This window comes from Anas acuta, chromosome 19 (genome assembly GCF_963932015.1).
Source record: "Anas acuta chromosome 19, bAnaAcu1.1, whole genome shotgun sequence".
NCBI classification, from domain to species: Eukaryota; Metazoa; Chordata; class Aves; order Anseriformes; family Anatidae; genus Anas; species Anas acuta.
In genome coordinates this window covers 2,629,139-2,657,081 of record NC_088997.1, presented here as the reverse complement: position 1 = coordinate 2,657,081, position 27,943 = coordinate 2,629,139, and the positions used below count along the sequence as shown (strand labels likewise).

At 37.1% G+C, this 27,943-nt stretch overlaps 1 protein-coding gene across 12 annotated transcripts in view; it reads right to left on the bottom strand.

The window, feature by feature from the left end:
- Nucleotides 1-27,943, bottom strand: part of BCAS3 (BCAS3 microtubule associated cell migration factor) — a 354,393-nt gene that overhangs the window by 247,180 nt on the left and 79,270 nt on the right. For all 12 annotated transcript variants that reach the window (XM_068656220.1, XM_068656216.1, XM_068656222.1 and 9 more), the window contains exons 13-14: nucleotides 26,031-26,124; nucleotides 4,751-4,884 (exon numbers count right to left, since the gene is read on the bottom strand). In XM_068656220.1, the coding sequence (XP_068512321.1) occupies nucleotides 4,751-4,884; nucleotides 26,031-26,124 (228 nt within the window). The remainder of the gene's footprint in view (nucleotides 1-4,750; nucleotides 4,885-26,030; nucleotides 26,125-27,943) is intronic.

Genomic DNA, 27,943 nt, shown 5'->3' with positions numbered 1-27,943 from the left:
AAAAACTGATTTCGATTCTGTATAAAAACAACAGCAGAACCTGGGCACACTGAGGCATTCAGGTGGGGTCCTCCAGCCCGAATAGCTGCTCTGTATTAATAACCAACATTGCAGGCACCACCATGCTTTGAGCTCAGTCTCCCCTAGTTAGCTAAGCTACTTCTAACTGCAGCAGTTTTTTTATTGTCTGCTTTCATCAAAGACCGATCAACTTCTTTTAATCAATCTTTATTATTTCAAGACTGTCCCCAGATTCTTTCCCTGAAATGAGAAAGTCTCTCTTCCAGGGACTAGTTCAATAATTGTGACTCCATAACTATGCCACGATAAAGAAAGAAATTTCCATTAACCATGAAGGTTTATATCAGACATTTGCTAACCAATCCGGTGTTTCACTACCTGGACTCAGTACGTGATGCAAGTTTCAATAATCTCCATGAAATCACACCAGGAAAACATGCACGTGTCCCACAGAGAAGTGTAAAACAGCCTGTGTTCTGGGGCAGCCCATGCTGGAATGTTTTTATCATTCCCTCTGTTTACCTATACTGACTGAAGTCAGTTATAACAGCAGTTTGAGAGGCAGAATAACAAAAGTCTGACAGCGTAAAAGATTACAGAGGACCCTGGCCACTAGCCCACTGATGCTATCGTTCCGTTTATTTGTTCTAGGTTGAGATAATGCTGTTTTCAAGGATTTTTTTTTCTGTTTACAATTTAAGATCAAAAGGAAAGGATCATCAGGTGACAGACTAACTTTCATCTGCAAGTAAATGAACTTCCTCAACTCAGAACATGCTATATCTTCATTAAAAACTTTATAAAATGCTCTTGGATAAAAATGAGTGCAGTGAGTGTTGACTCACAATGCAAGAACTGTTACAGTCAGAAATCTATCCTTAACCAAAATGGGTGCCACATACACATTTTTCCTTTTGCAGCAGAATTGTGCAAGCATGGATCTCTAACAGCTTTAGTACTCTCTCTGCCACGGTTAAATACGACCAGCACTCACAGTGGGCCTTCATGATTTAACATAGTGCATCCAACATGCTGGTTCTTGTTCTCTTAAGAAAAAAAAAATCTAAAGCCTAAGTAGGTCTTAAAGACTAAAAGATCTTAATTCAGTGTAACCAAAAGACTGGCTTCTGACTGTGTTTGCAGAAAAGTAACTTGCAAGTTGTGACCTTAGGACTCACATCACTCAAACCAACAAAGTATCTGAGTACTTCACATTCTTTCAAGGCCGTTGTCCTCACAATTCCCTTAGGAGACAGAGGTCCACTTTCCATCTTAACCCATCTTGATCTTGGTCACACAAAAAAGCTAGTGGCTTAGTTAGGAACTGAGTGATCTTCACAGTCTCAATGTTTTATTCAGCTGGTAAGACTTCTTCCTGTATTTGCTGCTCAAAGTCAGCTAATACAACATAGATTTGCAATAACAACACTTTAATGCTCAATAACACTCTGCTTCATTGTTCAAAGCATGCAGAAAGAGAAAAGGAAAACCGTGTTATGAAGACCAGCTGTGAACAGTCTGGGAGAGTGCTACTACTTACCTTTCACTTCAAACCAGGAGGAAAACAAGCTCAAGAAACCTACTTACCGCAGCACAGCACCTAAATCTCCCTCAGCATCCTGAAGCCAATGCCAAGAGGACTGCAGGGCACTAAAGCCCTAAAAAGATCACTAACAATTTAGAAGACAGCTAGCAGCTGCCTTTGGACACCACTCCAGGGGATGATGAACTCAGGTAATTCAGAAAGTGCTTATGATCGTACACTGAACAGCAGCACAATCTGCTGTGAGCTACATTTTAGAGCACTGAAAGCTCATCTTGTGGGGAAACTTACAGCAGCCTCATCCCTCTCTCCCCCATCCAACAGAAACGTTCCAACTAGCATGGCTGGAGCTATCGGGATAGACCATCTGAGCAAACACAACGTTCTGTATTGAAACAAATTTTCATTTTTCCTTTTATAAAAATCCAAGTGCGAAGTCTCTGTGTTACCCCATTCATTAATGGATGATTTCAGTGATGCTGCCCAGTTGGAGTGGCCATCTCACTGCAAATGCTCAGCGCAAATTGTGCTTTGGCTGAGGACAAGATCCTGACATCCATGGAAGGAGACAACCTCTACAGATCTCTTCTCAACCACTCTGTGCATTTCAGAAATAAAGACAGACAGATACTGTCTTTCAGGCTGAATTTTCTCAACCCCAAACCAAATCAGACTTTGTCATGACTTTAGAAAAAATAATGCACAGTGGAGCATATATTCTTTAGTTTTATTAAGTTAAAGTAAAGGTATAACTAATATATCTGACTTCATAGAAAGACATAGGGGTGACTCAGAGAGACTACTTGTTTGCAGTAAATCAAACAGAAATTGCCATTATTAAATCTCAACACCTGCTTCTTTTTCTTTACTAAGCAGGCAACTGAATCCACTTAAGATGCTTCTGTACACAAGTGACAGAGGGGAGGGACTTCCCGGCACCTTTTCCGAGGAGGCAGGTGAGACATACAAAGCTACTGGTCTGCGCAGAGACCACGAGGGATGAGGTGAAGTAGATGATTTCAGTACAGATATTAAAACACCAATATAACAAGGGCATACGATGATGTTTAAACCATTTATAATGAGAACTAACTAAACTAATTTTGACACTGATAATCACTCGTGTCCATCAACATAAATTAGAACTTTTTATAGCTCCAGTACAGAAGGTGACCTTTAAGACCATTGGCCTTGATTCACAATTAGCTTTAAAACAGGGATAAAAAGTCTGGTTGCAAATGTATGAATACTGTTCCAAACAAGAAAAAAGGTACGGAGGCTTCCAGAATGTCTCTCAGAATATCTGCATTGAGAATTTTAAATTGAACAGCCTCCAATCTTCTTGTCTAGTGCTACTCACACCCTTCTTACTACACAACCAAAAGCACTATGTTATTCCAAAAGCAAAAACAGAAACATCCATTGTATTATGTAAATGTTTTAAATGATAGATGTACATTGAGAATCCCAGGTACCAATACTGTTGCTGGATAGTTTAATTATCAAGGGATCTGTAAAATCCACCAATATGCCTCAGACTGGTTAGAATTTTCTCTATCTTATACTATTCCAAAAGCTATACTGTTCATGTCCCAAATGAAAACTTTGTGGCAAATGAAGAAAAAAATTTACTATGTTGATTCTGAAAATTTTAATGCAATACCTTCACACAGATGCTAATGCTGTATCCAAAAGACTTGCATCAATAAAGGTTTAGTCCTAAAACATGTCATGTTTGCTTTCCAGTGTACGCCTTAAAAATAAATTTATCAGCTGTAAAATAAAGAAGAACGTCTTTGTTCCTACTGACTGGACTAATACACTTTGGTTATAGGATATTTACATTTTTTTTCTAAGAAAGCAAAATAAAAATGACACACTAAGGACATTATATTACACACTCTAGTAGATGACGGAGTATAAGTACAGACAGATCTCTAATAAGTGTCTGTTATATTATTTATAAAAAATATTTATGAGATAATTATTATATGTATTACCCCATATATTGAATCATTTTTTCCTAATTTCCTCTCACTTTTCAGATTAGCTATTCCTTCCTATAAGAAACCATTACCTATAATTGTAATTTCATTTTGTCAGTGCAGCAGCAGCACTGCTTTGGGGTGTTTAAACTACCAGGAATTTATATTCACATAAACTAAAACATTATCAACGACTACATTATTAAATAAAGCTGCCACACCTTCCTAAAGGTAAGGCAAAAAACTTAAGGGAGACTGCACAACCCATAGGAAAAAAAAGGTTTGAAGCAACTGTAATCATGGTACCACAATAATCCAAGCTTCCAGTGTCAGGGTCATAATCACAGTGCCCGAGGCTTCTCTCTGTCACACAAGTTTACATCTGCCAGACTGTCACAAGCTTGTGCTTTCAGTGTGTAATTGCATCAGCAAGTGCAAGACTCATTTCTTACCCTCTGGTGACATTTTTATTTATGTATTTAAAACAGGTTCTTCAACAGTTACTCAATGCTACAAAGGTGAGGCTCTCCTGATGCCCAAAAGCAGTGCAGTGATGGATCTAGGCAGAATACATTGCACTACTCCTATCACAGTGATGCTAGCAAACAGTGATAGAGTGATACCTCTAACATTTTCCCATGTTATCAGTAAAACAGTTTATTGAGCATTTTTGAAATATAATTTCGGACCCTTTCACACTATTATGATCTAGCCTAACATAATCTTTAGGGAAGGGGTTGTCAAATTGGCAAGTTAAAACTCTATCACTACAGTCCCCAACAAGATCCCCCATTTTGCTAAACTGTGGATAAAAGTTAATCACAGTCCTTTGATTAACTCTTGCTTTCAACTCTCTGATTGCCTTTCTTTGGCTTTTACCACCCAAGTCAAGCAAACCCTGACAATTGCTTCACAGGCACTAGACAAATGTTTAACATGTTACATGAGAAAAGGTTAAGTACAAACACAGCTAATAATCTGGGCTCTTTGGAGGCAGTGTCATATCTGAATAAATCTGACAGCACCTCATTGTAAAGGGCAAGAATTTATTATTGTCCAGGTTAAACGCTATGCTCTTATCCTTTTTGCGGCTATAACATAAGAAAGGCTCTTTCTGTGCTGAAACAAACATTAAAGTGCCAACATACACAAAATGTATAAGGTGTCTGGGGATTATTCTTCAGCAAATAGTTTAACTTACTTTGGCTTCAGTCTCTCCCCTGTGAAGTGTATACAAATGATGGACGGCACTTTGTGATGATGACCAAGGATGTGTCAGTATTTGAAAAACATGGAAATCATGGCCTAATGTGTCAGTAGTGACCAGCAACATCCCTGGGTAAAAAAAAAAAAAAAAAAAAAAAAAGAAAAGAAAAGAAAAAAAAAGAAAAGAAAAGAAAAAGAAAAGCACAAGAGATTAATCACTTCAAAAGAGGCTTAAGAATGTCTATCTAAAAAAGCTAGAGTGTTTTATAATTTGTTTTCTGTAAACAAAAGAAAACAGTTGCAGGAAAGTTACTGAGTTGTAAAGGATTCATTTCATAAAAAATGAATCCAAGCTTCAACTGAAATCATACAACACTATCACTGCTGAAGTAGAACAGTACAAATCTATCAAAGTCAATTGAAAAATCTGGGAATATTCAAACTAAAATTTGTGTGACCAATATAAAACAATGAAGTGATGAACACTGGAAACTCCCAAATGCTCTTCGCTATAAAAGAGCCAGTATGAAAAAAAGATTGATGTTTCCACACTATTTTAGAAAGCAGAAACACTACAAAACACAGCTAAAATAACCCATACCAAAAACAATACTGAAGAAGCATCTTTCTTATAAACGTATATGAAAGAAACTGTCTGATTTATTGCTTGAAAGGCAGCAAATCAGAGTTGAGAGCTTTCAAGTGAAATATTAAATTAGGTACTAACTTCATTGAAAACAGGCCACTGATGGATGTACTGAAATGATTAAATTAGAAGATTAGTAGAATCACAGTAACTTATATATGCTGTTTACTTTTTCTCCTTCTATATGTCAGTCCATAACCCAGTTTTAACTTTACAAACAGATATTTAAGGTCAACTTACCATAAAAGCTTACATTTTTATACCAAAAAAATAAACATTTTGCATATATAAGAAAAGTACAGCACCATGGCACCATTTAAAACTACAATAAATACACTTCAGATTTATTTTTCTCTGTAAAAATGTCCGTATTAGCTTATTAATGAAATTTACCACCCGAAACAAACCTCTAACATTTTATTAACTTCAAGTGCAAAGCGATTTAAGCAGTTGAGTAGCTACATTTAAGTGCCTTCTAAATAATTTTCAAGGTATTGGTAAAGAAAACCAGGGATTTTCTGTACAGTTCTAGTTGTGTTGATTCTCCACTTAAAACAGAATTGAAATCTCTTATCCTTCAGGAAAAAATGCAGGTCTTCACATTTTACATGACACCTATTCAAAGGACAAATGATCATATTATTTCTGTCATAAAAATGTTTGTGTTTTCAGTTTATTTACCCACTCACAGCTGCTAAACAAACACACTCTGTACAAATTCCAAAACCCTCATGCTTAATTACCACTGAAGTCCATCATACACCACTTTTAAAACTTCAGAATTAGACTGGGAAAAAAACATAATAAAGCTCTCATGTTCTGAGCAGCAGGGAAACACTCTCTCCGTAAAGACTACGTTAAATTAACTTTTCTGCAGAACCACCGTTACCACATCACTCCATCGCTGCCCTGAGTGTTTTCCCTCCTTGACAGTGCTGAAATACCTCTGCCCTTAATCCCAAATAGGAACATTTCAGCCAAAACGTCGACCTTCTGGGCCCAACGGCATTCCCCGAGCACACGTGGGTTCCCAGGAGGAGCGCGGCCCTGCAGGCCCCAGCGCGAGGCTCCCCTCACAGCACCGCCACAGCCCCTGCACCTCATCACCTACAGGCACAGGCCTCAGTTTCTCTCGACCTTCACTTTTAGAAAGATCTTGTGAAGACAAATACTTTTTGAGAATGAGGCACGCCAGCAGTAAGATACAGAATTTCAGAGAAATGTAAATTGCATATAGAGACAAATTTGCCTAAAAGTTTCCTTTTCGGCTTGACCACTGTGCTGGTAGGGCTTGGACAGAAAGCCAGGCCACCCATGTTGCACACAACCATTTCCTCAAAATCACACAAATGCAGAATTTTAAATCCGACCTCAGCAAGATTCTCTCCAGTAGACATACTTTCACTGCTGCAGGCTGCTGCTCCGGGTCTGAGTGTTAGAAATGAAAGAGAGTTTGTTATGGAGCTAAGAAATCCACGAGTGCATTTGGGTATTATGTTTGGGCGGTAAGGCATGCGAGTTGAGGTTGGTCTGGATGTTAATGTTGGCTTAACTGGCAATTTCCTTGATTTGTAGTGACTGTGTTGATAGGAAATACAGCTAAAGTTGCTCAAGTGCAAGTCAGCCAAGTCTTTAGTGTGGGATTATGCACACAATTTGCATTAATTCTGTTCTTGAAACATCACAAAATACACTTCCCTCCTAGTGAAGTGTGCGGTCCTCAATAATATATAGCGTTTCCAGTAGAGAAAATTGGAATCAAATACAGGGGGTTGTGTGCTAGAATTAGGCTGCCACTATTAGTGGAGCAAGGATATTCCAGAAGACCTAATTCAACAGTATTTGTTTTCTGTATTCGCATGTTTGCCTCTCGTCACACATTAGATAGCTTTACAGGGAAGTCGAGTGTGCTTTTGGTCCTCTTGACCTCCCTCTTGCTCCAGATGGAAAGGACCCTTGGAGAAAGAAAAGCTGGAAGAGATGAATCCATAAGGCTTCTCTCAGCAGCAAACAGTCAGCCTTCACAAACCCAGATTTTTTTTTTCCCCAGAGGTGCTAGAAGCCTTTTATAAATGAATACGCAGAGCTGAGTGCACCCAGAGCTTTGAGCACACTTTTCATGTGTATCCCATCACATGGCACAGTGCAGTGAGGATCGTAAAAAAAACTCTGAATGAGCCAACAATCTGTCTGGAAGCTGGAGACAGAAAGCTGCGTAATAATTACGAGCCAGTGAAAACACAGGAATTACCATACTGCATTGTCCATCAAATCTAGCCATTGTTTAGCTTACCAGTATCTTATTTCCAATATTGGCTAGAAATGCAGGTGTCTGTGGATGGCGCAATAAACCCCACAGTATGCAGACATGATATAATTTCACCCTTCTCACAAAGAGATTTTTCCGTATCAGTAATTTCTATCTACCCCTTGCTAGGGTGCTCACTTTGGGAGCACACACACGAAGAAGCAGGTCACACAGATCTATATAGCATACGGTGCTACCTGTTCATTCTTTTGATGACATACGCAGTATCGGAGCAAATTAAGCAGAGAAATGTGCTTGCCTATCTGCAGTTCTGATCATTTCCATATGATATAAACACTTCTTGGTTTTGTATTAATGTGCTCTACTTGCCTTGGGGTTTTTTGGGTTTTGTGTTTTGGGGGACTTTTTTTTTTGATAGCTTGAAGAAGTAGAGGTGAAAGATAATATATTTGTGGGTGGAAAAGAATTCGCTTAAAGACAGAAAGATGGGTGGTATCTGATTTGGCAATTTTGCACGTCTAATCTAAAATCCTGCTGTCTGTCACTGTTTGGAATAAATGCATTTTATTACATGAAAGCCAAAAGAAAACAGGCCCTTCACTTGTATTAGCAATTATTTTTTCGCTAAGTTAAAGGAGCAGATTTCATACTCACATTTGCATTTGAAATACAAATATCTACTTGCAGAGTTGTATCAACACAGAGGTCCCAAGCACAATACCACAGATGTGAAAGAACATACACTTACAAAACAGTATTTTCAAACATCTTACTTATTCCTGTTATTCAAAGAATAGGTCACTAATGTTTTAGAATATTTGACTTGGGTTTTGGTGTGGTATTTTCCATCTCTCGTTGCTTCACACCGACGAATCACAGTTTTCAATTATTACAGCTCAACTCTTTTGTTCCTCTCTCCATCTCTCTGCCATAAAAGACCGCTGCAGCACTCCGTGACACCAGGACAGAAATACCTAATCCCAGCAGAGACGCACGAATGCGAAGCGTGGCAGTTACCTCACTTTCACTTTCAAGTGCAGGAAACTTCAGCTCCGCTTTCTGAAAGACCTTGTGACAGTTTTCCCAAAAAGTTGTTTAGACGGAAATATGGGCTAAAGCTGTCATAAGTTCATTCCGAAATGTTTTCTCTTATGATGTACTTTATGTATGAATAATCATAGATGAAAAGTGAGTAATTCTCAAGGATTTCCTGCTTATTTTTCAAACTGGCATTAATCCCTGTTTAACAGATAACATCTGAAATCAATTGAAAGTCTTGCATATACAGAACCCAGTGGAAATTTATGTGCACAGCAGATATTACTTAGTATGTATCTCTCGGCAAAATTTTGATTTTTTTTTAATCTGTAATGTGAGGTATGCAGCTAGGTTAAATTAATGACTGTTTTACTGTGTGGTTTTTCAAATCCACAGAGATGATTAAAATCCAGTTTAAAAGGACCTGATGTCCTAGATGCAAAAAAATTAAAATTACTGAAGCTTTGTTTTACCTGATAGACACATCTGCCTTAATTTAGAGCTTCCTGCTTTCATGCATTCTGTTTGGGAAACAATAAGCTTCTTTCAGGACAGAAACGTTAAAAAATACAGAGAATATATGCATAAAAGGAAAAACCAGTACAGATGTAGACTGTGGGTTAAAAGCTATTTATGCAGTATCAGAAGACTAAACCAGACTCTGGCCTGGCCATAAACTAAGCCCACGCCCTAAATGAGGTGCCAAGCCACAAAAAGCATTTGCGTCAACTGGGAATACAAGGAAAAGAAGGACTTCTAATTATAGGGCCTGGAAGCGGAAGCCCAGAGTGATTAGGAGTTGAGGCGCTGCTGTATGTTTATCTGGGAGCTTCCTCTCGCTCGCTCTCAGCCTGGGTTTGATAGATGAGGGTTGGCCTAAAGGGTGGGATTGAAGTTGCTGATGGTACACAGAGTTCTCCACAATCCAAAGGAGACGGAGACTGAATACTAAGGCTTCTGTGGCCTTGTAGGAACATAACTCTTTTCAGCTAGGCGTCAGCTGGTTAGCCCAAAAGGCAAAATTAGAGAGCAGCAAATCTCAGTTGGGTACTTGCTATAAAATCTAGGAAACCTTAGCAGCCTAAGCATCTCCACCACATCCTATTTATAACACCTATCTAACTGCATAGTTGTTTATTATATGCATACAAATGAGATACACACAATTTCACCCTGGGTTTAGGTTTCATGAGTAAATTCACTTTAAATAATGCCATCTTTCAGAATAACAGAAGGTTTTTTCCTCCTTCCAAAACAATGTCATTCTGTAATTACATACCGACAAACTCAACACGTTCAAGCTGTGCTGGATTTGTTCTAAAAGACACTAAGAGTACAAATTTTAAGAAAGCAGGCGTACAACTGCATGAAGAAAACATGTATTTATGGATACACTTAAATTAAGAATGCAATTCTTACAATTCCATGCACGTGGAGACCTGCACAGCCATTGCAAAAATATTCTGTTTATACAGTGATAAAAAAAAAATAAACTTCTCAGATTTTTATTTTTTTTTAGTATGAGAATAATGCCATGAAACGTTACTATTATGCTCTGTAGGTTTTCAAAGGAGAGGATCAGAGCGCTCGGTGGAACCACGCTGACTTACAGTGGCTCCTGATTCGGTCCATATGCATTTGCTCTGTGTTTCTTCTCTCTTTGTGCTAATTGGACGGATTTCTATTCACTGCAGCTCCTCCGCAAAAGCAGCCTTGTACAAATCACAAAGATGTGACGAAGCTTATACGGTCCATGGTTTTATGAAATGTATGACCTGACCTACAAACAGTAGCTTTATTTATACTCACTTAACTCCTCTCTGAGGCTGATGCTAATCAAAATATATCCAAATATTAGTGCTACTAAGCCCATGTATACTTCTGAGTGTAACACATGTGCCATCATTACAAAATTTGGTCACAAAAAAAAGACTGACCAAAATAAACCTGACTTTAAAATCAAAATTCCCTTACAAAAATAGAATACATAAAGATATCTAAAATGTTCAAAAATAAATATTAAGAAAAAATCATCAAGTCAAAAGAAACAGAAGAAAAATAAAAAGTTATTTAGTTACTAAGTAATTACGAGTGACTGAGCTCTGGAGATCGCTATACACTGTAACACTCTTAGGACAATTAAATATTTAATCTGAATATTTGGAGCTTGGGGATGATGTATGGAAACTGTCAGACATTTACCATGTCCAACAGATGGCTCAATGGTATGCTTTATATACTAAAAAACTGTTCAACAGCTTCAAACACTAACTGACTACAGCTGATGGCCCAATAAATACTAAATCTTTATCAGGATGGATTTCTCCCTCCCTAAACTAAAGAACGCACACTGAGGGCAGCTGAGTAAATGAGGGCAAAAGATCAAAGGGAACAGACTCCCTTTTCTTTTAACCCTGCTTGTAATTCCTCCAAAAGGGATCCAAACCCATAGCCACCACTGTTACATTAGTGTTTTGGGTTTTGTTGTAGTTGCAGAGATTGCAGTAAACATTTTTACTGCTGAAATATATTGTCGTGTTTTTCTCTTTTCATCAGAATAACAGCAAAGTAAATGTTACAGAGGCAGGGTAAAATCCTGACCTCCTTCAAGTCTACAGAACTTCTGCCACTAGATCGAAGATGACAAACAATTCTACCCTTTCCGTATAGTTGTGCACCTTTAATCCTAAAAGACATTAACAACTCATTAACAATGCCTGCTGTGCTAAATGACTGTTCCAGTAATAATTTTAATATATTTTAGAATTAATTACAAACTGATCATGTATCAAAGCAGAGTATATTCACCATTAGCAATAGCCAAACATTTCAACCTTTACAAGAGTCCACATCCATCTTCAATATATCCAGTATTATATTAACAACTTGTTTACCTGTGAATTTCACTGATTTTAACAAAATTTAAGATTTCTATAAAAAGGTGACTGTATAAAGGTGACTACAGAACCAGCTTTCAATAAATTGTGTGACTTTCTCCAGTAGAGTAAAAACCACAGAGAAATTACATATATTGTAAATTAATGTTAGATTAGGGCAACTGCATATTTTTAATCGTAAAGAAGCTAAGATACTAACACTCTTGCGTTTTTGAACGTGAGGAATAAGAGACTACAAAAAGTACTGACACTGTCAGAAAAATGACAGAAACAGGATATGCAGAAAAAGACAGGAGACCGAGATCATCCTCCTCAAGGCCTCACATCAAAGGCAGAATTTCTGGCAGTAATGAAAAAAAAAATCTTAAAAATGGTATATGGATGGAAATAATTTTATTTATCTTCTATCTGCAGTAAAAGGTGATAAAGCAGAACAATTTAATCACACAGGTCCAGTGAAGTATCTTATTTGCATGCAGATTATCAGTTTGATGACGACAGAGAAACTTTCCCTATCTTCTTCCCCCTCCTCAAAAATCAGATCTCCAAAAGAGGAAATGAGCTCTATTCAAACCTTCTAGGAAATACTGCTGCTGACTGCTACTTATTTCTGGTTTGGGGATAAATTTCTTTGGAGATCATAGGTTCAGTGCTTGGATTAATAAAGATCTGAACCCTGAAGTTTTCAAAAAGGTTAAGTAGTGATGGATTTAAACTACTGATAACCATATCTTTCTGAAATTTAAAAATGGGAGAATTAATGCACTGTAAATCACAATAGCCCTGTTTTCGAACACCTTTCTTTCACCTACACAAAATGCAGCCACACAGCTTTGATTACAGGCTTTCATATACATTTCTTCTCATTTCAAGATCCTTTTCAGTGTGTTTCCAGGGTAAAAATCACAGGAAACAAAAAGTGATTTTATTTAAGACTGTTTTTCAACAATACCTACCTAAATCATAGCTATTTGAAATACTAATTTTTTAATAGAGAACTTAAAATGAGCAAGAATTCCCCCTTTATTTATAATACACCCTCAAGTCTTCCACCTTCAGCTAGGAAATGCTTTAGATTTAAGGGAGTATTTCTATAAAATGAAAATTGGTTTTCTGCAGGGAGGCATTTAAGAAAAAGAGGAACAAAGGAGGGAGGGCTGTACACAAATAGAATTTTAAAAATAAAGAGGAATACGGAGCTGAAATAATTTCACAAAGAGGCCATTCTCACTGAGGTCAACCTAACTAATCACTACGATGAGACAATTTGTTCAAACCATAGTTTGTGCTAAAACAGACTAGCTTTTCTTGCCTTTGATAGTTCTCTTTTCTACATTCTTGCTGCCAAAAACTTTGACTGTTAACACTTTTCCTTCACAAACAAACCATAAAGCAATGCTAGCAAGCTATAGATCATGAATTATTTCTCACCTTCTGCCCAGGCATATACAGACATAATCTTTGTAATTGCAAGTCATCGAATATGAGGTCATTCTGGTATGTTTAATACATTTGTCATGGAAGGCAACAATTCAAGTCCAAATAAATACTGAAAAAACAAGTTATTATTCTGTCATTAAATAATTACAGCTTATTTTACTCCAGGTGACGTATCCAGGACTGTGATATTCCAAAGTAAGATTAGTCTTGCAAACTTGAAAGAAAGTTTAAGAAACTTAAGAAACGTGCAGTTATTATAAATGTCCAAGGCACAGATGAGGTGCTGGTTGCAGGCGTATCAGTATTTCACTAAGTTAGCTTACACAGCACTTGCCGTTATAAAAGACATCTCCAAGCCTTAAGTAATCCACATGCTCACTAAAAGTCTGATTGTACAGGTTAGGTAGGAAAAACAAAATGAAACAAAATCTGTTAATGTGTGAGGCCCTATCAATGCTTCCCAACAATCAAATAAGGTATTTTTCTGCCCACTTGCTCCAATAAATGGGAAAGACTTCTGCAGAGACATTCCAATTTAAACCTCTTTAACTATTAACTCAAAGCCTCCATCACGTTTCAATATAGAACATTTAAATAATCAGAGGAATTTCAGGTCCATTAAAGGTGCAGTCAGGCATCAAAAGGGGTATACAGCTTAATCTGTTTTACTGCTGGTCCAACATTAATTTTCTCATTATTAATGGACGGGAAAACTCTTTTGTAGCCAAGGAAGCGTAATTATTTAAAATTTAGATGTGTTGCACTTCACAGCTCTCAGATGCTAAGCTGGCAGGAGTAACACTTTTAGAAAGCAGATCATTTATTTACCACATTTAAAGAAAAAAAAAAAACATAAAAATGGTACTTCTTTCTAACCTTTTATTATCTTATTTGAAAAGTTTCTCTCTGACATCAAAATTACAGTAATCAGCAGCAACAACAAAATCGAAGTACAAACTGAGTTTGATGTGCCATTTACTGATTTCAGCAATGGAGTCAGAATCAGGGATCCTACACAATATTGTAGTATTTGCGGCCACTCAGTAACTGTGTGACCTTGAGTGAATGACAGCTTCTCAGTCTTTAAACTTAACTAAATTTAGCGTTCAATCCCTAACAATACAAGCTTGAAGTTCTTAAGTTCTTATAGTTTGTTTTCAAGATACCCACCTCCTCAACCTGTCCTGTTCTAATAAACTAGATTGAAATCATAGCAATAGCTTTGAGTTCTGCTCTGTTTCCTTTACTGTTTGCAAACTTCTTTTCTAGCCCCTTCCCCTTGCCTTGCTGGAATTATGCCACTATTCATTCAATCAACTACCACAGCTTGAAAAGTCTCCCACTTCTTGTACACTGAGAACTCCTTTCTCCCTCTCTAAACCTGTTTCTTTGGAATCTTTCTTATCATGAATAATCTTGCCCTTAACTCAATAACAATCAAGTGTTACTTCCTATATCTTTCCTGTCTTATGCAGAAGTTTTCTTCATCAAAACATTCATCCTGTTCTGAACTTGAAGGGTAGTTATATGAATTTACACTTCTGTGTGATATATACATGTATATATAACATATTACTTAGTATATATCAGAATGTACCTCCCCCATCCCACCAATTTAAAAGCTGTGCTACTGACAAATTGAAGGTATATTTAGGTATTGCTACATTAACATTTTACTTATAGTATTTCCAGTTTGTTTTTAAGCATTTTTACTGAAAAATATTGCATCTATTATTCCCCTCCCCCAAAAATGATAAGAACATGACAAAATCCTGTTGCTGGCAAACACTTCTATGGATATATTTAAGATGTGGACAGAGAATCTCTTATTGAAATGTGCTGTCCCAAGAGAAGACCACCACTAAGCTAACAGAATGTCCTTTCCAGAAGCTGTAAGTCTAGTTACTTGCCTTAACAAAATCGGTAATCGAAACACAACCTCTAAAAAACAACAAACAATACTGGATGCTTCTCATCTTTCCTGGCTATCCACAGCCACCTACTGGATTTTATGATTTTATGAAGATACATTTCTTGGCAATCAAGCCTTCCCTCCCCAGCGTAACTGAGAAATGAGGCACAATTCTTACAGCAACAGTCACAAATGATTAAGATTTAAACTTTTAATAAGTGTGCAAGCTTCTGCTCTTAACCTGACTCCCAAGAAAAATCCAAGTATCATACACATTTATATGTATGCTCCCAGTAATGAGGAATAAGAGCAAAGCACTGAGGCTCTGCTGCTCCTCAGCCCTAACCCTGTACTCAGCCCTTGATCAACAGCAAAAGCAAAACCCTGAAACCGAGATCTCCTGCAGTCCTGTAATAAGTTACCGGCTTGTCCTGTTACAGTTACTATGCAACTATGACTTTTTGAAGGAATTCATGTCAAAGGCAGTGCCAAACGCACAGGAGGATGGCAAAGGTGCGTGGAGGCTGGCAGGCCCCACAGGGCCGGGAGCCCCTCGCACAAGGCCCCGGCAGAGCAGGCCGCAGACACCCGCTGTGAGGAGCAGAGGGCTGCCACCACCGCCAATTAGCACAGGTGGAAACGAGGAATTAAGACCTAAGTACAATTTCCCATTTTGCCTGTCTCAGTAGCTCAGCCCAACTTCCAAAATCCTTCGTCAGTGAGTGTGCATAGATGTCCTGACACCCCTCAAAATCAAACACAATATTTGAATATCGAGGCTCTCAGAATTACTGGACATATCTAAAATTTAGGGCTGGCTGCTCTAGCCTTTATTAATAACGGAAATGACAATTTATTATTATTATTATTTCCATTTCCCTTACTCACACATCTGCATCTTTAATACCTCGTGACCCAGGAGCACCACAAAAATCAGTACAAGGCTCGCAAAGTGCCCTCCTTTGTGAAGGTTAAAAACAACTGATAAACGTGGTAGTACTGCGAAGGTCTGATTCCTATTATCTTCAGCAAAGGATAGCCTGGGTCTGCCTCTCAGGGTAAGCCAGAAATTGTTCTCTCCTTATGTAAGACTATCCCAATTCAATGGCACAGAAGAATACAGAAAATCAAAGGAAATGCAGCCACGTGATCAGTTGCCACAGTGGATAGCTGGCATCCCTCTAAATGCTCGTAAGGAATGGTGCCAGCTTTAAGAACAAAAATTAACTGTCTCAAATTTCTATAAGGGCCGAGAGGCGAGTATCTCAGCAACCTGGCAGAAACACAGCGTACTGCCTGGAAAAATGCTACCAGAGTTCAACTGGAGGCGGGGGATTTTACTTCAGACACCGAGGTTATTCACCCTGACACCCACTTACAGAACTGCTGCATGAATCCAACAGCCAGAAAGCGTGGAGATTTCTCAGCTTTATAAAGCACATTCTCTTCTTGCCTTACCGCCACTGACTCCACCACAATCCTGACAGAGCTCACGCCGCCAGAACATACAAATTAACTGCAACAATCTACAAATGACGTTTATACCTAAATTTCCAAATGAAACTCTCCTTCTGTACGTGCCACAGTGTACACTAGTGTAAAAGACAAGTAGGCTGCAACTTCCCTTCAGTCTTATGAAATCGTTAGCGTAAAAATTTAAAAATAAATTAAAAAAAAAAACACACTAGGAAACCACTAGTGTTGCATGGGAAGGAAGACAGCTCAGTATATGCTGGGTGCTTTCCTGCAGCACCCTCCCCTCCACTCGTGGGGCTGCTGCTAAAACCACGATCCCACAATGACTGTGTCAGGGAGAGCAGATGATATAAAACATACCTTCCTTTGCAAGCAAGAGAGGATCTGGCCCTTCCTCCCCTCTACAGGGAGGAGAGAACAAAACTTATTGACCCATGCACGAGATAAATGAACAGACTATCCATTAACTAGTGAATTGCACAGAATGAAATTATGTTAGAGACAATAAAATGAATATGACTTTAAAGTGTTCATTAAAACTGTCACCAACCATCCAAAATGTGACCTATAAACCACAGCTATCATTCATATATCATACAAAAAGCTTGTCAAAAAACATCACTAACCTGTGCAATGATCAATGATTTTGACATTCTGTTAATTTTGTTTTTAATTGGAATACCAATAAATTGATTATAAAATATCTTCCTAGATATGAAAATAAACCAGTTAAGTCTGGATACATCATTCAGGTATCAGTGACAAAAATCTCCATAACTAGAAAGCACATTCTTAAGCAGTCAAAAAACAGACAGAAGTTTTACCACCATAAAATACATAATTTCCACTAAAAAACTTGATTTTATCAATATCTTCACTGTTTTTATTAAACACAAGATCTTAAACATGGGAATTGAAATTGCTGATTTATTAATTATACTTTAAGACACAATTCAACTTCCTATTCCCTTTTTGGTATCTATAGGAGAAGGCAGCTTTGATGTAAAATGCGCACTTGATTTATTGATTGGACGAGATTTAACACAAGCTACCCTAAAAAAGAACATTCACCTTTGTGCTTAAAATTTCTACATATCCTACAAAATCCTGATTTTATTATTCTAAACCATAGCAAAAACAGAATCCATGTATGAGTGACAATATTGACTATAGATATTGAGAACTAAGTTCCTTTTTTAGATAATCTTAAAAATTCTGTCCCATGAGCCACATCAGGTAGGCAAAAAATGATAATGTAGGCCAAAAAAAAAATTGCCTGAAAAAAAAATTAAAAAAAGGAAAAAGCACAGGAGATTAAAAAATAGGGGACTGTGCTGTTTCTAGGCCTGTTGACAACATTTTCAATAGCTAGACGGTTTAGACTCCAAGGCTGAACCAACTGTTTCCTGGCATGTTTTACAGCCCAGCATAATTTAACGTCTTAATATTAAGAAGGTGAAAAAAAATATGTAACTTGGATCACTGTGTAATCTGTATTAAAACCCTTAATCTATGGACTTCTAAAATCCAAATTATTTACCACTTACCCTCTGCAAAACCCTAGTAATGTATAACTATACATTCAAAACTATACATTTAAATAAGAAGTTAAGATAGAAAAAGAAGAGCCTTTTAGCTTCACTGTTTATAAAACTTAATTCATCTTGGTCTGTCTATAAAATTTTCTGTTTTCCTAGAGGGTAGAAGGGAAACAGAGTTTATCATGAAAAGTGCCTAGTAGAAATGGTAAATATAATGTAAAAACCTATCAGTCTGGAAGTGATTTCTGAAACACTGACCTTATTTCCCTCCTTACAGATTCTGCTTTTACTGCATTATCTGTGACTTTACAGAACTTGCACAAGTGTGGACAACAATGTATTTAGCAACTAATATTCAGCTTTAGCACAAATAAAATGTCTATAATTTTCTTTTAAATGTGGTGGAGTAAAGATGATTTACTAAAATAAAACTACAGCCCTGTAGTCTCTAAAATTACTTTTAAAAGCATGTATAACAATTTCTATAGGATGAATAGACGTGTATAATTTACACACAAGTTGGTTTTAATTATCACAGTTCATAAAGGCCTTTATACCTTAGATCTGTCAAAATGAGTGGGGGAATTTTGTTAGTTTTTAACATGGTAAAAATCTATAAAAGGATCCTCCCTTTTGGCATTCTAAAACTAAGATCCTTTAAGTACGTCCAGTTTGCTGAAAGAACTCAAAAGCAGATTCCACGATGCTTATCAGCTTTGTGATTTACAGACATTATACTTTGAAAAGTCTCACCAATTGTGACTCTGTTTCAAGTCTGAAGGGACTACCTCACACCACCCATATCGAGTCTTGTCCAAATCACAGCACTAAGCCATAGCGCTCCCTGCCAACATCATAAATGCTGCCATTAAAATATTTGTTTTAATTCTGACCTCAGAGTCACAGCTAATAAACAAGAAAGGCAATGAGAAATTGAAAAACAAACTAAATGCAGCTGTTGGACTGGACGTTTCACAACTGTGTTTAACTGCATCCTTTAATTTCACTTCTATGAATAGAAGCCATACACCACAGATTGCATGCCAGCTAGTCAACCGAGCAGTATTTTCTTTTGAGTTCATTTTGCAGTGTTACTCCGTCATGTAAATTTTACTGTATTTTTAACTTTTTCTTTGCGATGTGGTCTGCAAACAATGACTAACTATTTGCTGGTGGTTTCTCATTAGAACATGTTTGAGCAATGGATAGCATTTGTATAATTTTTCCATAATCTTCCTCACATACAAGACGAAGAGAATTTTTTTGTGTACGTATAATACGTGTTTGCCTGTGTGTCATCCGGAGCCCATTTAAGTACATCCAGTGACTGGGTGATTAATGCTTTAGAAATGATGCATTACAAAATCCCACAGAACTAGGTACAGGGGAGTGAAACAAAGCTTTTGCCATTCTTCAGTCTTCCCAAAACTTACTCAGATACCTTTAAAAACAGAAGTATGTTATTATTCATTTTTATAAATCAATGAAAGTAACTTGCTAGAATGCACGGGACTAGAAATACATATTAAGTAGAGAATGAGGAACTTGATCATACTTGAATGAAATCCATTTAGAAAAATTAAAAAAAAAAAACACACCACATGCTTTTAAAATTATAAGCAAAAATGAAGAATCGGAAGATTAAAAATTAGGACAGTGAAGAAAAAAAAAAAGTCCAATTCATTTTGGAATACGTTCCTCAACCAGAGAGGAAAATAATACATATTTGCAAAATAAAAAAAAAGCGCACGTTTTGATTTGTTTTTCAACTATGTAACCATCATCCCCTTCTCAGTTTTCACATTTGATACATGAAAAGATTTTAAAAAAAAAAAATCATTAACTCCAAAACTAAATGTTTTCTTTCTTCTGGGGGTGGTAGCATATTTCCACTGAAAACAAAACAAAATAACCACCCATTCTTTTGAACATGGAAATCCAAAATGCAAATAACATATAGAACTTTGGATTTGAGATGGCTTACAAAAAAATAATAGGCAGGAGGCCTAACCCCTCCCAAATCACAAATTTTGTCTCCACATTTCAGTTTGGGATACTTGCAGCCACAACTTCACTTGAGTCCCAAGACCTTACATGAAAGCAACACAATGAATGTTTTGGACCAGTATTAAAAGGAACAGCAAAAAAAACCCAAAACGTTTAAATGAAGCAGTACACAGAAATTTCCATAACAGCTCATGCCAGAGGTCTCTGCAGCCTGGTGTATTTATTGCTAGTCACTGTTGTTAAAGGCAATCATCTCAATGTCTACGATGGAAGATGGAAGAAAGTGAATTACTTCTAATGGACTATGGCTGACATCAGAATTGGTGAGGTTTTTTCCTCCTTTATAAATTACAATGTCTAATAATACAACATAATGAAAAACGAGGACGTTTGTATGGTTCCTTCAGTCTCCAGTCTAGACACTCTCTAGTTTAGACTAATCCAGTTTATCATTGAGCAGCTGATTCTAATTGGTAACATTTAATCCTTTCTCTTCCCTATCCCCATTTCCTCTTCCCATTTTAGACCCTGCATACACTTACAATTCCTGGCAGACTATCATCAACACTTTAAAAGCTTGGAGGCTTCTCTGTAAACATTTCAAATTAAATAACCCCCTATAGTGTATTCCTTCCTTTTGTCAACTTCCAAAATTTAGACCATGGCACCTTCATCCAGTCTCCATAATAAACTCTTCTCAATTTACATTATCTAGCAGACAGGATTCTTCTGTCATACTGTAATAACTATTACATTTAGAAAAATGTACCCTTTTTTATTAAAAAATATATATATACATTAAGAAGTTTAAAGTCTCCTAATGACAAAATCTTGCCTCTTACTTTGACAGAAAAACATCTTCTTAACCAAAGAATCTTGCAAGAATTTTTATCCTGAGTACATTTTAAATATGATATTCAAGCACAATAAAAACACCACTTAGTGTCCATATTGCTGTTTTATATAACATAGAAGAAAAATATTACTGGTTGTGCAGTTGTTACGGGCTGTGCATAACTGATATTTTTAAAGTCTTACATTTCTAGCATGCAAAACGCCAAATTGTCATTCCAAGAAATGGTGGACAGAAGAAAGACTATGTTGTACTATGTTGTCCTGTAAACCACGCTAGCAGAGCATGAAATACATTCATCCAAAATGGAAGTCATGCAGATGACATTATTTGTAACTCAGTTTAGCTGACAGCATCGTAGATTGTTTTTGTGTGGCCAAGGCATATTGGCTGTAATCCTATAGGCGACAGGCCTTGTTCCTGGACCTTTAAAAAAAAAAAATCTGACAAAAATTACCTAAATGAACTAAATGCTAACTAGCAAATTGTACTACATATTTGTGTGGACACTGTCCATAGTAAACTGGCCTTGAATTCATCCAAAATTAAATATTCAAGCTAAAATAAATCAAGCCACTGCTAGCACTAAGTAAAAGCATCCACACAGCAGCTTAATGTGATTTTCATTTAATAAGTGAATTAAAGTAACCATTCTTAGAGTCTCTTTGTAAGTATAAGCCTCTCGTTTCCAGTACATAACATACATGCCAGAGGTACATTAATAGAGTCCCCAGTCTATTAATACTACTTCACTTCCTTGTATTACTTATTCTCATCTTGAAAGGTTTTAATAAAAGTCTCCCGAAAAGTTAGAAGCCTTCTTCCTTTGTTGAAAAATGAAAAGAGTGGACACGGTGCTCTTAACCCTGTCTGCAGCAGCTGCTTTTCACAGACAAACACGAGCTAAATATTCTCAAAGCGCAGCTCATTTCCCTTGCAGAGGGTTCGCTGTGCTCAGGAGATGAGGCTTTCTGGCAGGCCGCTGGGAAGCAGCACTGCAAGCAAAAGGCGTTCAGTGACTGCCCGAAAGGAGGCTGCCGAGGGGCTGCCAGCCCCAGCGTCCTGCAGAAGATGCTGTGAGCTGAGCTGCGGGATGCTGAGGCTGCCCCATGCCACCCTTCACCTGCCCCAGGACCCCATGGCTCCTTCCTCTCACATGCCGCTGTCCTTGCACAAATTGTGGTGTGGCCTTGCTTCATTGGAATAGGTGTGGTAAAAAATAGAAATGCCACGTGTATGCGTTACTTATTAAGCTAACAGCTGCTGCAGCATCGGAGGCCTTGTTCTCGTTAATATGCAGCATCTCTTCATGGCACTTGGCAATGCTAAACTATTACTCTAATGACATTTATTTAATTTATTCCAAATTGGATGAATATCTAAAAATCAGAACTCAAGTGCTTCAGAAGATGGACCTTATCTCCATGTAAGTCATAAAAGCAGCCACTGGCATATGTGGCACTATGTAAAAAAATCATAATTGTGACATGTAATAAAACACACAGAAAAATGATGTCAGCTTCCTATGGAAGAAAGGGATTCCTGAAATACGCATATTCTAGTGATTAAAGAAGATAAAAAGAAAACACGTTAACAGTGCCAAGCCACCTGAACTTGAAACCCGGGATCAGATTTATTAAGCACGTTTCCAAAAGCAGCACAAGAATGCTACACAGGAAACGTGCCACCGGCCAGGAGAAACTGTCACCAAAGCTGACAACACAACTGGCAACAGACTCCATTCAGGGGGCGCACATCACAGGTTTTATTTTTACCACTAGAGTAAGTGTCAAATCAGCATTTCGTCTCTGGTTACCAAAGATTCAGTCAGCACCAAATGGTAAAGGAGCACCAGTCCTTTGTCCCTTTTATTGAACTATTACATCCCTTACCTATTAAGGTGGACAGCGTTAAGCAGGCAGGCAATAACAGCATATGCTCAGACACAGTTTTTAGAAATACCATAGGACTACAGCATTTTGTGGATGAGATGCCTGGGCACAGATCTGGAGATGTTGTACAAATCTTTGCCTCCATCTTGCCCCCCAAAAAATGTAGCAACCCACTCCCACGGTAAATCATCACAACTTTTTTTTTTTCTTTTAAACTAAGATTTTATGTACATAGGAAAAAAAAATCCAAACTATCAGAAAATGAAGTTTTTCACCTTTACTTAAAAAAAAAAAAGCTAAACATGATTTGTGATTTGCTATATGACTTAGTTGATTTTAGGGAGATTATAACAGTCTCAGTCTGACTCAGAAGCAGGCTTTTATTAACATAAGTGTCTGGAAGAGGTACACAGGGACATGTTAGGCAGCATTAAAAATATATATTTATGTACAATGTCCCCTAAGTATACTCAGAAATGATATTTCAGAAGTTTATTACTTTATTATTCAACCAGATTTTCAGAGCAGCCATAGATATAATACAAAAAAATAAAACACTAATGATATGCCAAGTTTACTTTCTTTGAATGCCTCAAAAAAGAAAAAAAAATCATAATTTGCTTTGAATATAAACAAAAGATGGATGCAATGCCAAAAATGTCACTATTAAAATGTCCACAAGTGCTGTGCAGAGACACCCCTGCTTGTTCTTTCATGATTTTGCCTCATAATGCAGCTAATGGAAATGACTACATTTACAGCATGCTCTGGTTGCCGCTCAACCCAAAGCAGACATCCACACAGATTATTTACCTTGCTGGAGAATAAAAACTACCCCTAAAGCAAAAAAAAAAAAAAAAAACAAACAAACAAACAAACAAACAAACAAAAAAAACTTAGCAAGAGTCCTGCCATGGTTTGCGACTGGCCCCTAAAAATACATCTTGGACACTAAGCACAGTAAAGGAATTATTTTTGGTTTCTAAAAGAAAAATTAGGGGAACATATGACTTTGCCATTTCCTGACATCAGTGACTCTCCTTTATTTTCTGTTGGATTTCCTTCCTACAGCAAAGCCATATATTACCTACCCCTTTTCAGGAGCTGCTCTCAGAACAATATCCATAAATTCTCTACTGTTATTTTATCACAATTGATTAACGTATCCCTAGCAAGCACCTTGTTCAGTACAAAAACATACAGCAGAAACCTCCAAAATGTACCTTACTAGTAATTGATACTTTCCAAATACTGTTCAAAGTGGCTGTGGTATTCAGTTCTACTGGGTTACTACACAAAATCATACCTATCCATCCTCTATGTCCATTGAACTGAAATGGTTTCCAGCATCAGTGGTGGGTTTGTTTTAGTTTGTGTAAAAGCAAAACAAACCAACCAAAAAAAACACTAGGATTTTACAGACCTGAAGAACTCGTGGGCCTTTGAGATGAGTCACAATGCAATTGAGCTATTAGATCAGACAGAGAGAATGAAGGAGTTGACTGAAACAGATCACTGTTTGCCTTTTTGGCAAAAGTTTACTATTGCCATGTTCTATTGCAGCATTGCAGACAGCACTTCAAATTATGAGCAAAAGTGGTTTTTCAGTAGAGCCAGCCAACAGAAGACAACCGTATCAAAAGCCACGTCTTGTTTTGTTCTGTTCTGTAATGAAATCAGCTGATTGGCAATACACCACTGCATAATGGATTAAGCTGATGTTACTTACAGTGCTGGCTTCAAACAAAATTCTGCCTCGATGCTAAGGAAAGCATCCAGGATACATTGTTAAGTGCTGCTTTCATGCTGTAAGCAGCTGAGGTAATACTTTTCAACTGTTTTGATATTGAATGTCAGAACATGTGGTATGATTCAATACCTTGCCGTGAGTCATCCCTTCAGCAAATATCTCTTAACATACATTATTTGCAAACTGTCAAAAATAACAGAGATTGGAATAAGCATTTTCTCCTAAGTATCTTATGCATCATCAGGTAGCATTATAAATAAAGGATCTTGATTTTAGCACCTGAGTAAACCAGAAGAACTGGATTATGATACAAGTAATCCATAATATGCAAATAAATCCTTCAATTAAAAAAAAAAAGTCTATTTCCTTTTGCATAAACGTTCTGTTTCCCTTACATTTACACAATCATAAAATTGTCTTAGGAAGGCATTTAATTAATATCTATAAAGCACTCTAATTTAAGCAGCTGTATTTATTTTGCTTAATTAACATTACTCAACTCTAGGTATGATCTTTCCAGCAGAATACAACACAAGAATAATGCTATTCTGGAATTGACAAAGGTGATTCTCATTAAATGCAGAGAGTTCCACAAAAAAATCTCTTAAGTAACAGTTGAAAATCCAACCAGATGAGAATACAATTTTTTATGTCAAAAACTCACAGTGAAAATGCTGTGAACTGCACACAACTACTAAAGAGTTCTGACATAACAGATGGGATGTCAGAATAAGACCAACTGGTCACTAGAAGTGAAAACATAAATGACAGACATGTAGTTTTATTCTTTGAAATGTGACTTCATCTCCAAGATCTCCACGGCATTTGCTACATTTCAGAAATCATTAATTTAGGCAAGAGGAAGCTGTTGATTCCCTGGTCACTTTATTGACTACTACTGCAATCAAACAAAACAGTTTTTGCTGTATAAAATGGGATAATAAACACATTAATTGTCAAATGAATAAATTATATTATTATATGAGATCTCTGTTACCCAGTTATTCTTCACTGAAAGGAATATATGCATTTTTGATGAGTTTCTTGAAGATATTTTCAGCTTATAGTTGATTTCACTCAGAAGAAAGAGGGTACAATTACAAGCTGTTCATCACCAAAACACATAATGTTACTTTAAGATGCTTTAAAAACCAGTGCCAGTGAAACGACTCACAGTATTTTAATATTTATGGAGGGGTAGAATTTAATAATTGTGCTGATCCTCTAGATACCTGTATATCAGAACATCCGGATACCTGGCTAGTAGGACATTCAACAGAATAGATCTCCTTAGTACTTGTGCTACATGCAAATTGGTAGACTCACATATACCTTAGTGTAACAGTTGCTTACGTTTGAAATTTCTAGAAGATTCAGATTAAGCAGTGTGTGACATTTAACATTCAACAGAACAGATAAGAAGATACAATAGCAGTAAGTGTATGCTTGCATATGCAACAGTATTTGCAATTCCTCCAAAGCAATGGAACACATGCCTACATATATACGTATTTTTTTAAACCACTATCCCATTAAAAGAGTAAAGTAACTTACCACTAGGGTTAAAAGCCATGCAGCAAATAGGCTTTTCATGTGCAGGAAAGTGGGCCACAATACCATCACTATCTGAGTCCTCACTGACAAGTACCTGCAGAATATTAACGGAAACAGAGGAAGGTTAGGAAATAAGTGAAAGTATCTAATTATTGATACAGGATTTGTTCTATAGATATACACAGCAGAATGAATTTAAAATGTCACTGCAGATGAACTAAGCACAATCTTCTGTACATTTTTCAGATAATGAGAGAGAAACATTCAGCAGTGCAGAGGGCTGGTGTAAGCACACTGGAGAGCGCTCATAATTCCTGTACCCCAACAAGCAATGATTTTCTCTAGGCAATGCAATACCTCGAGTAATAAACAGAAAAACAATAGGTAGCAAAGAGGTTTTTTAAAAAGAGTATTTAACCATTACATAAGTTAGCTTTTTTTTTTTTTTTTGCAAGGAGTCAAAGAAGTAGAAAAAAGGACCATAAACAGTCAAAGAAGTACAGGTTTTGCTTCCTACCCCGTATGTATGTAGGAATACTACACCTTGCATCCTGCTAGTAAGTGGCGAGGGACCTGAGGTAGCTGGATTTCCAAATGCCACAAGAAGTGCTCAGGACCAGCAGTGTGTATGAAAGCAGCTGTTAGAAAAGAGGCAGCTAACAGGAATTTTCTCCATCTTGAAATCTTCTCAGTGGACATTAAATGACAAAGGTCTGAGATCAAAGCCCCTTAAAGAAATCATGCTGTTTTAAAATACCTTATTATGAACTGAAAAGCAATTAAAAGGTAGGACAGAGTTTTCATAACAGAAGGAAATTAACAGAAAAAGAAGTTTCTGGGCTGAGATCTGTGTGCAGATCTGGAGAAAGGGACAAGGTATGTTTTTTTAGCAGAGGATATTTGAAGTTAATAAACTAATGGGGACAGTCAAAACTACAGCTGACTATGAAGCCCTGCAAGAGGGCTTCCAAAGGGACACAGCTGGATTAGAAAAGGGCAGCAAGGATGGTCAGAGGCAGGCAGAAACTGCTGGTCAGCCTGCTGAGCCCTACCCTTTCCCTTCAGAAACAAGAAAGCAGCAGGCATGGCAGATCCTACATTGTGAAAGGAGTGAACAGAGACAATTTATCCAATGCCTAAGGAAATAAAGTACACAAAAACAAGTTATCAGGCTATGGGTCCACGTAGTACAGCACACTAGTGTGCTGTACATACCAGAATATTATATACGATTGATAAATCAGGGAGGCTTAAACTTGAATAGTTTTGGCAAGTTAGGCAACTGCTACATGAAAAAGCTTACAGTTCTCATTGTCTGGTGTTCTGTTATCACAGGTTCAGCTGGAACTACATATTTATGAACTATATGTTTATGAAACTACACATATTAACAGTATCTAGTGCTATGTAATGGAAAAGATATTCTTGAAGTCACAGAAGAGAACCCAAAGATGTGTGGACAAACCATATGCAAGAGCTGAAAAAGTATTTATTCCTCGGTGACATCATCTTATAGACTAAATTAAGTAAAACAGTGTGAAAGATCTGTCAGAAAAGCACTTAAGAAAATAGTATCTGTGGTAAGCAAAACCACCTTTTTAAGAAGATAATAATAAGTGCAAAATTTCCCATTTCAACTTCAGAATAATTTGTCTGCTGCTTCCAAAATAATCCAAAAGGTTTTTAATACTTCCTACTCCTAACAGATATCAGAATAATTTGGAGATATTTTTATGCTTCAAAAAGAGAAATCATCTTTAAATGTTTAAAGAAGTCACGTAATATGGATGCAGAGGCCTGCGCCTGACTTATTTTAAATGTTCCAATTACTTGGCACTGTCACATAAGCACAATTATGGTTTTGCTTTCCGTTGTCAGCATTCCGTGCTTATTCCAGAACCACTAACCAAAGG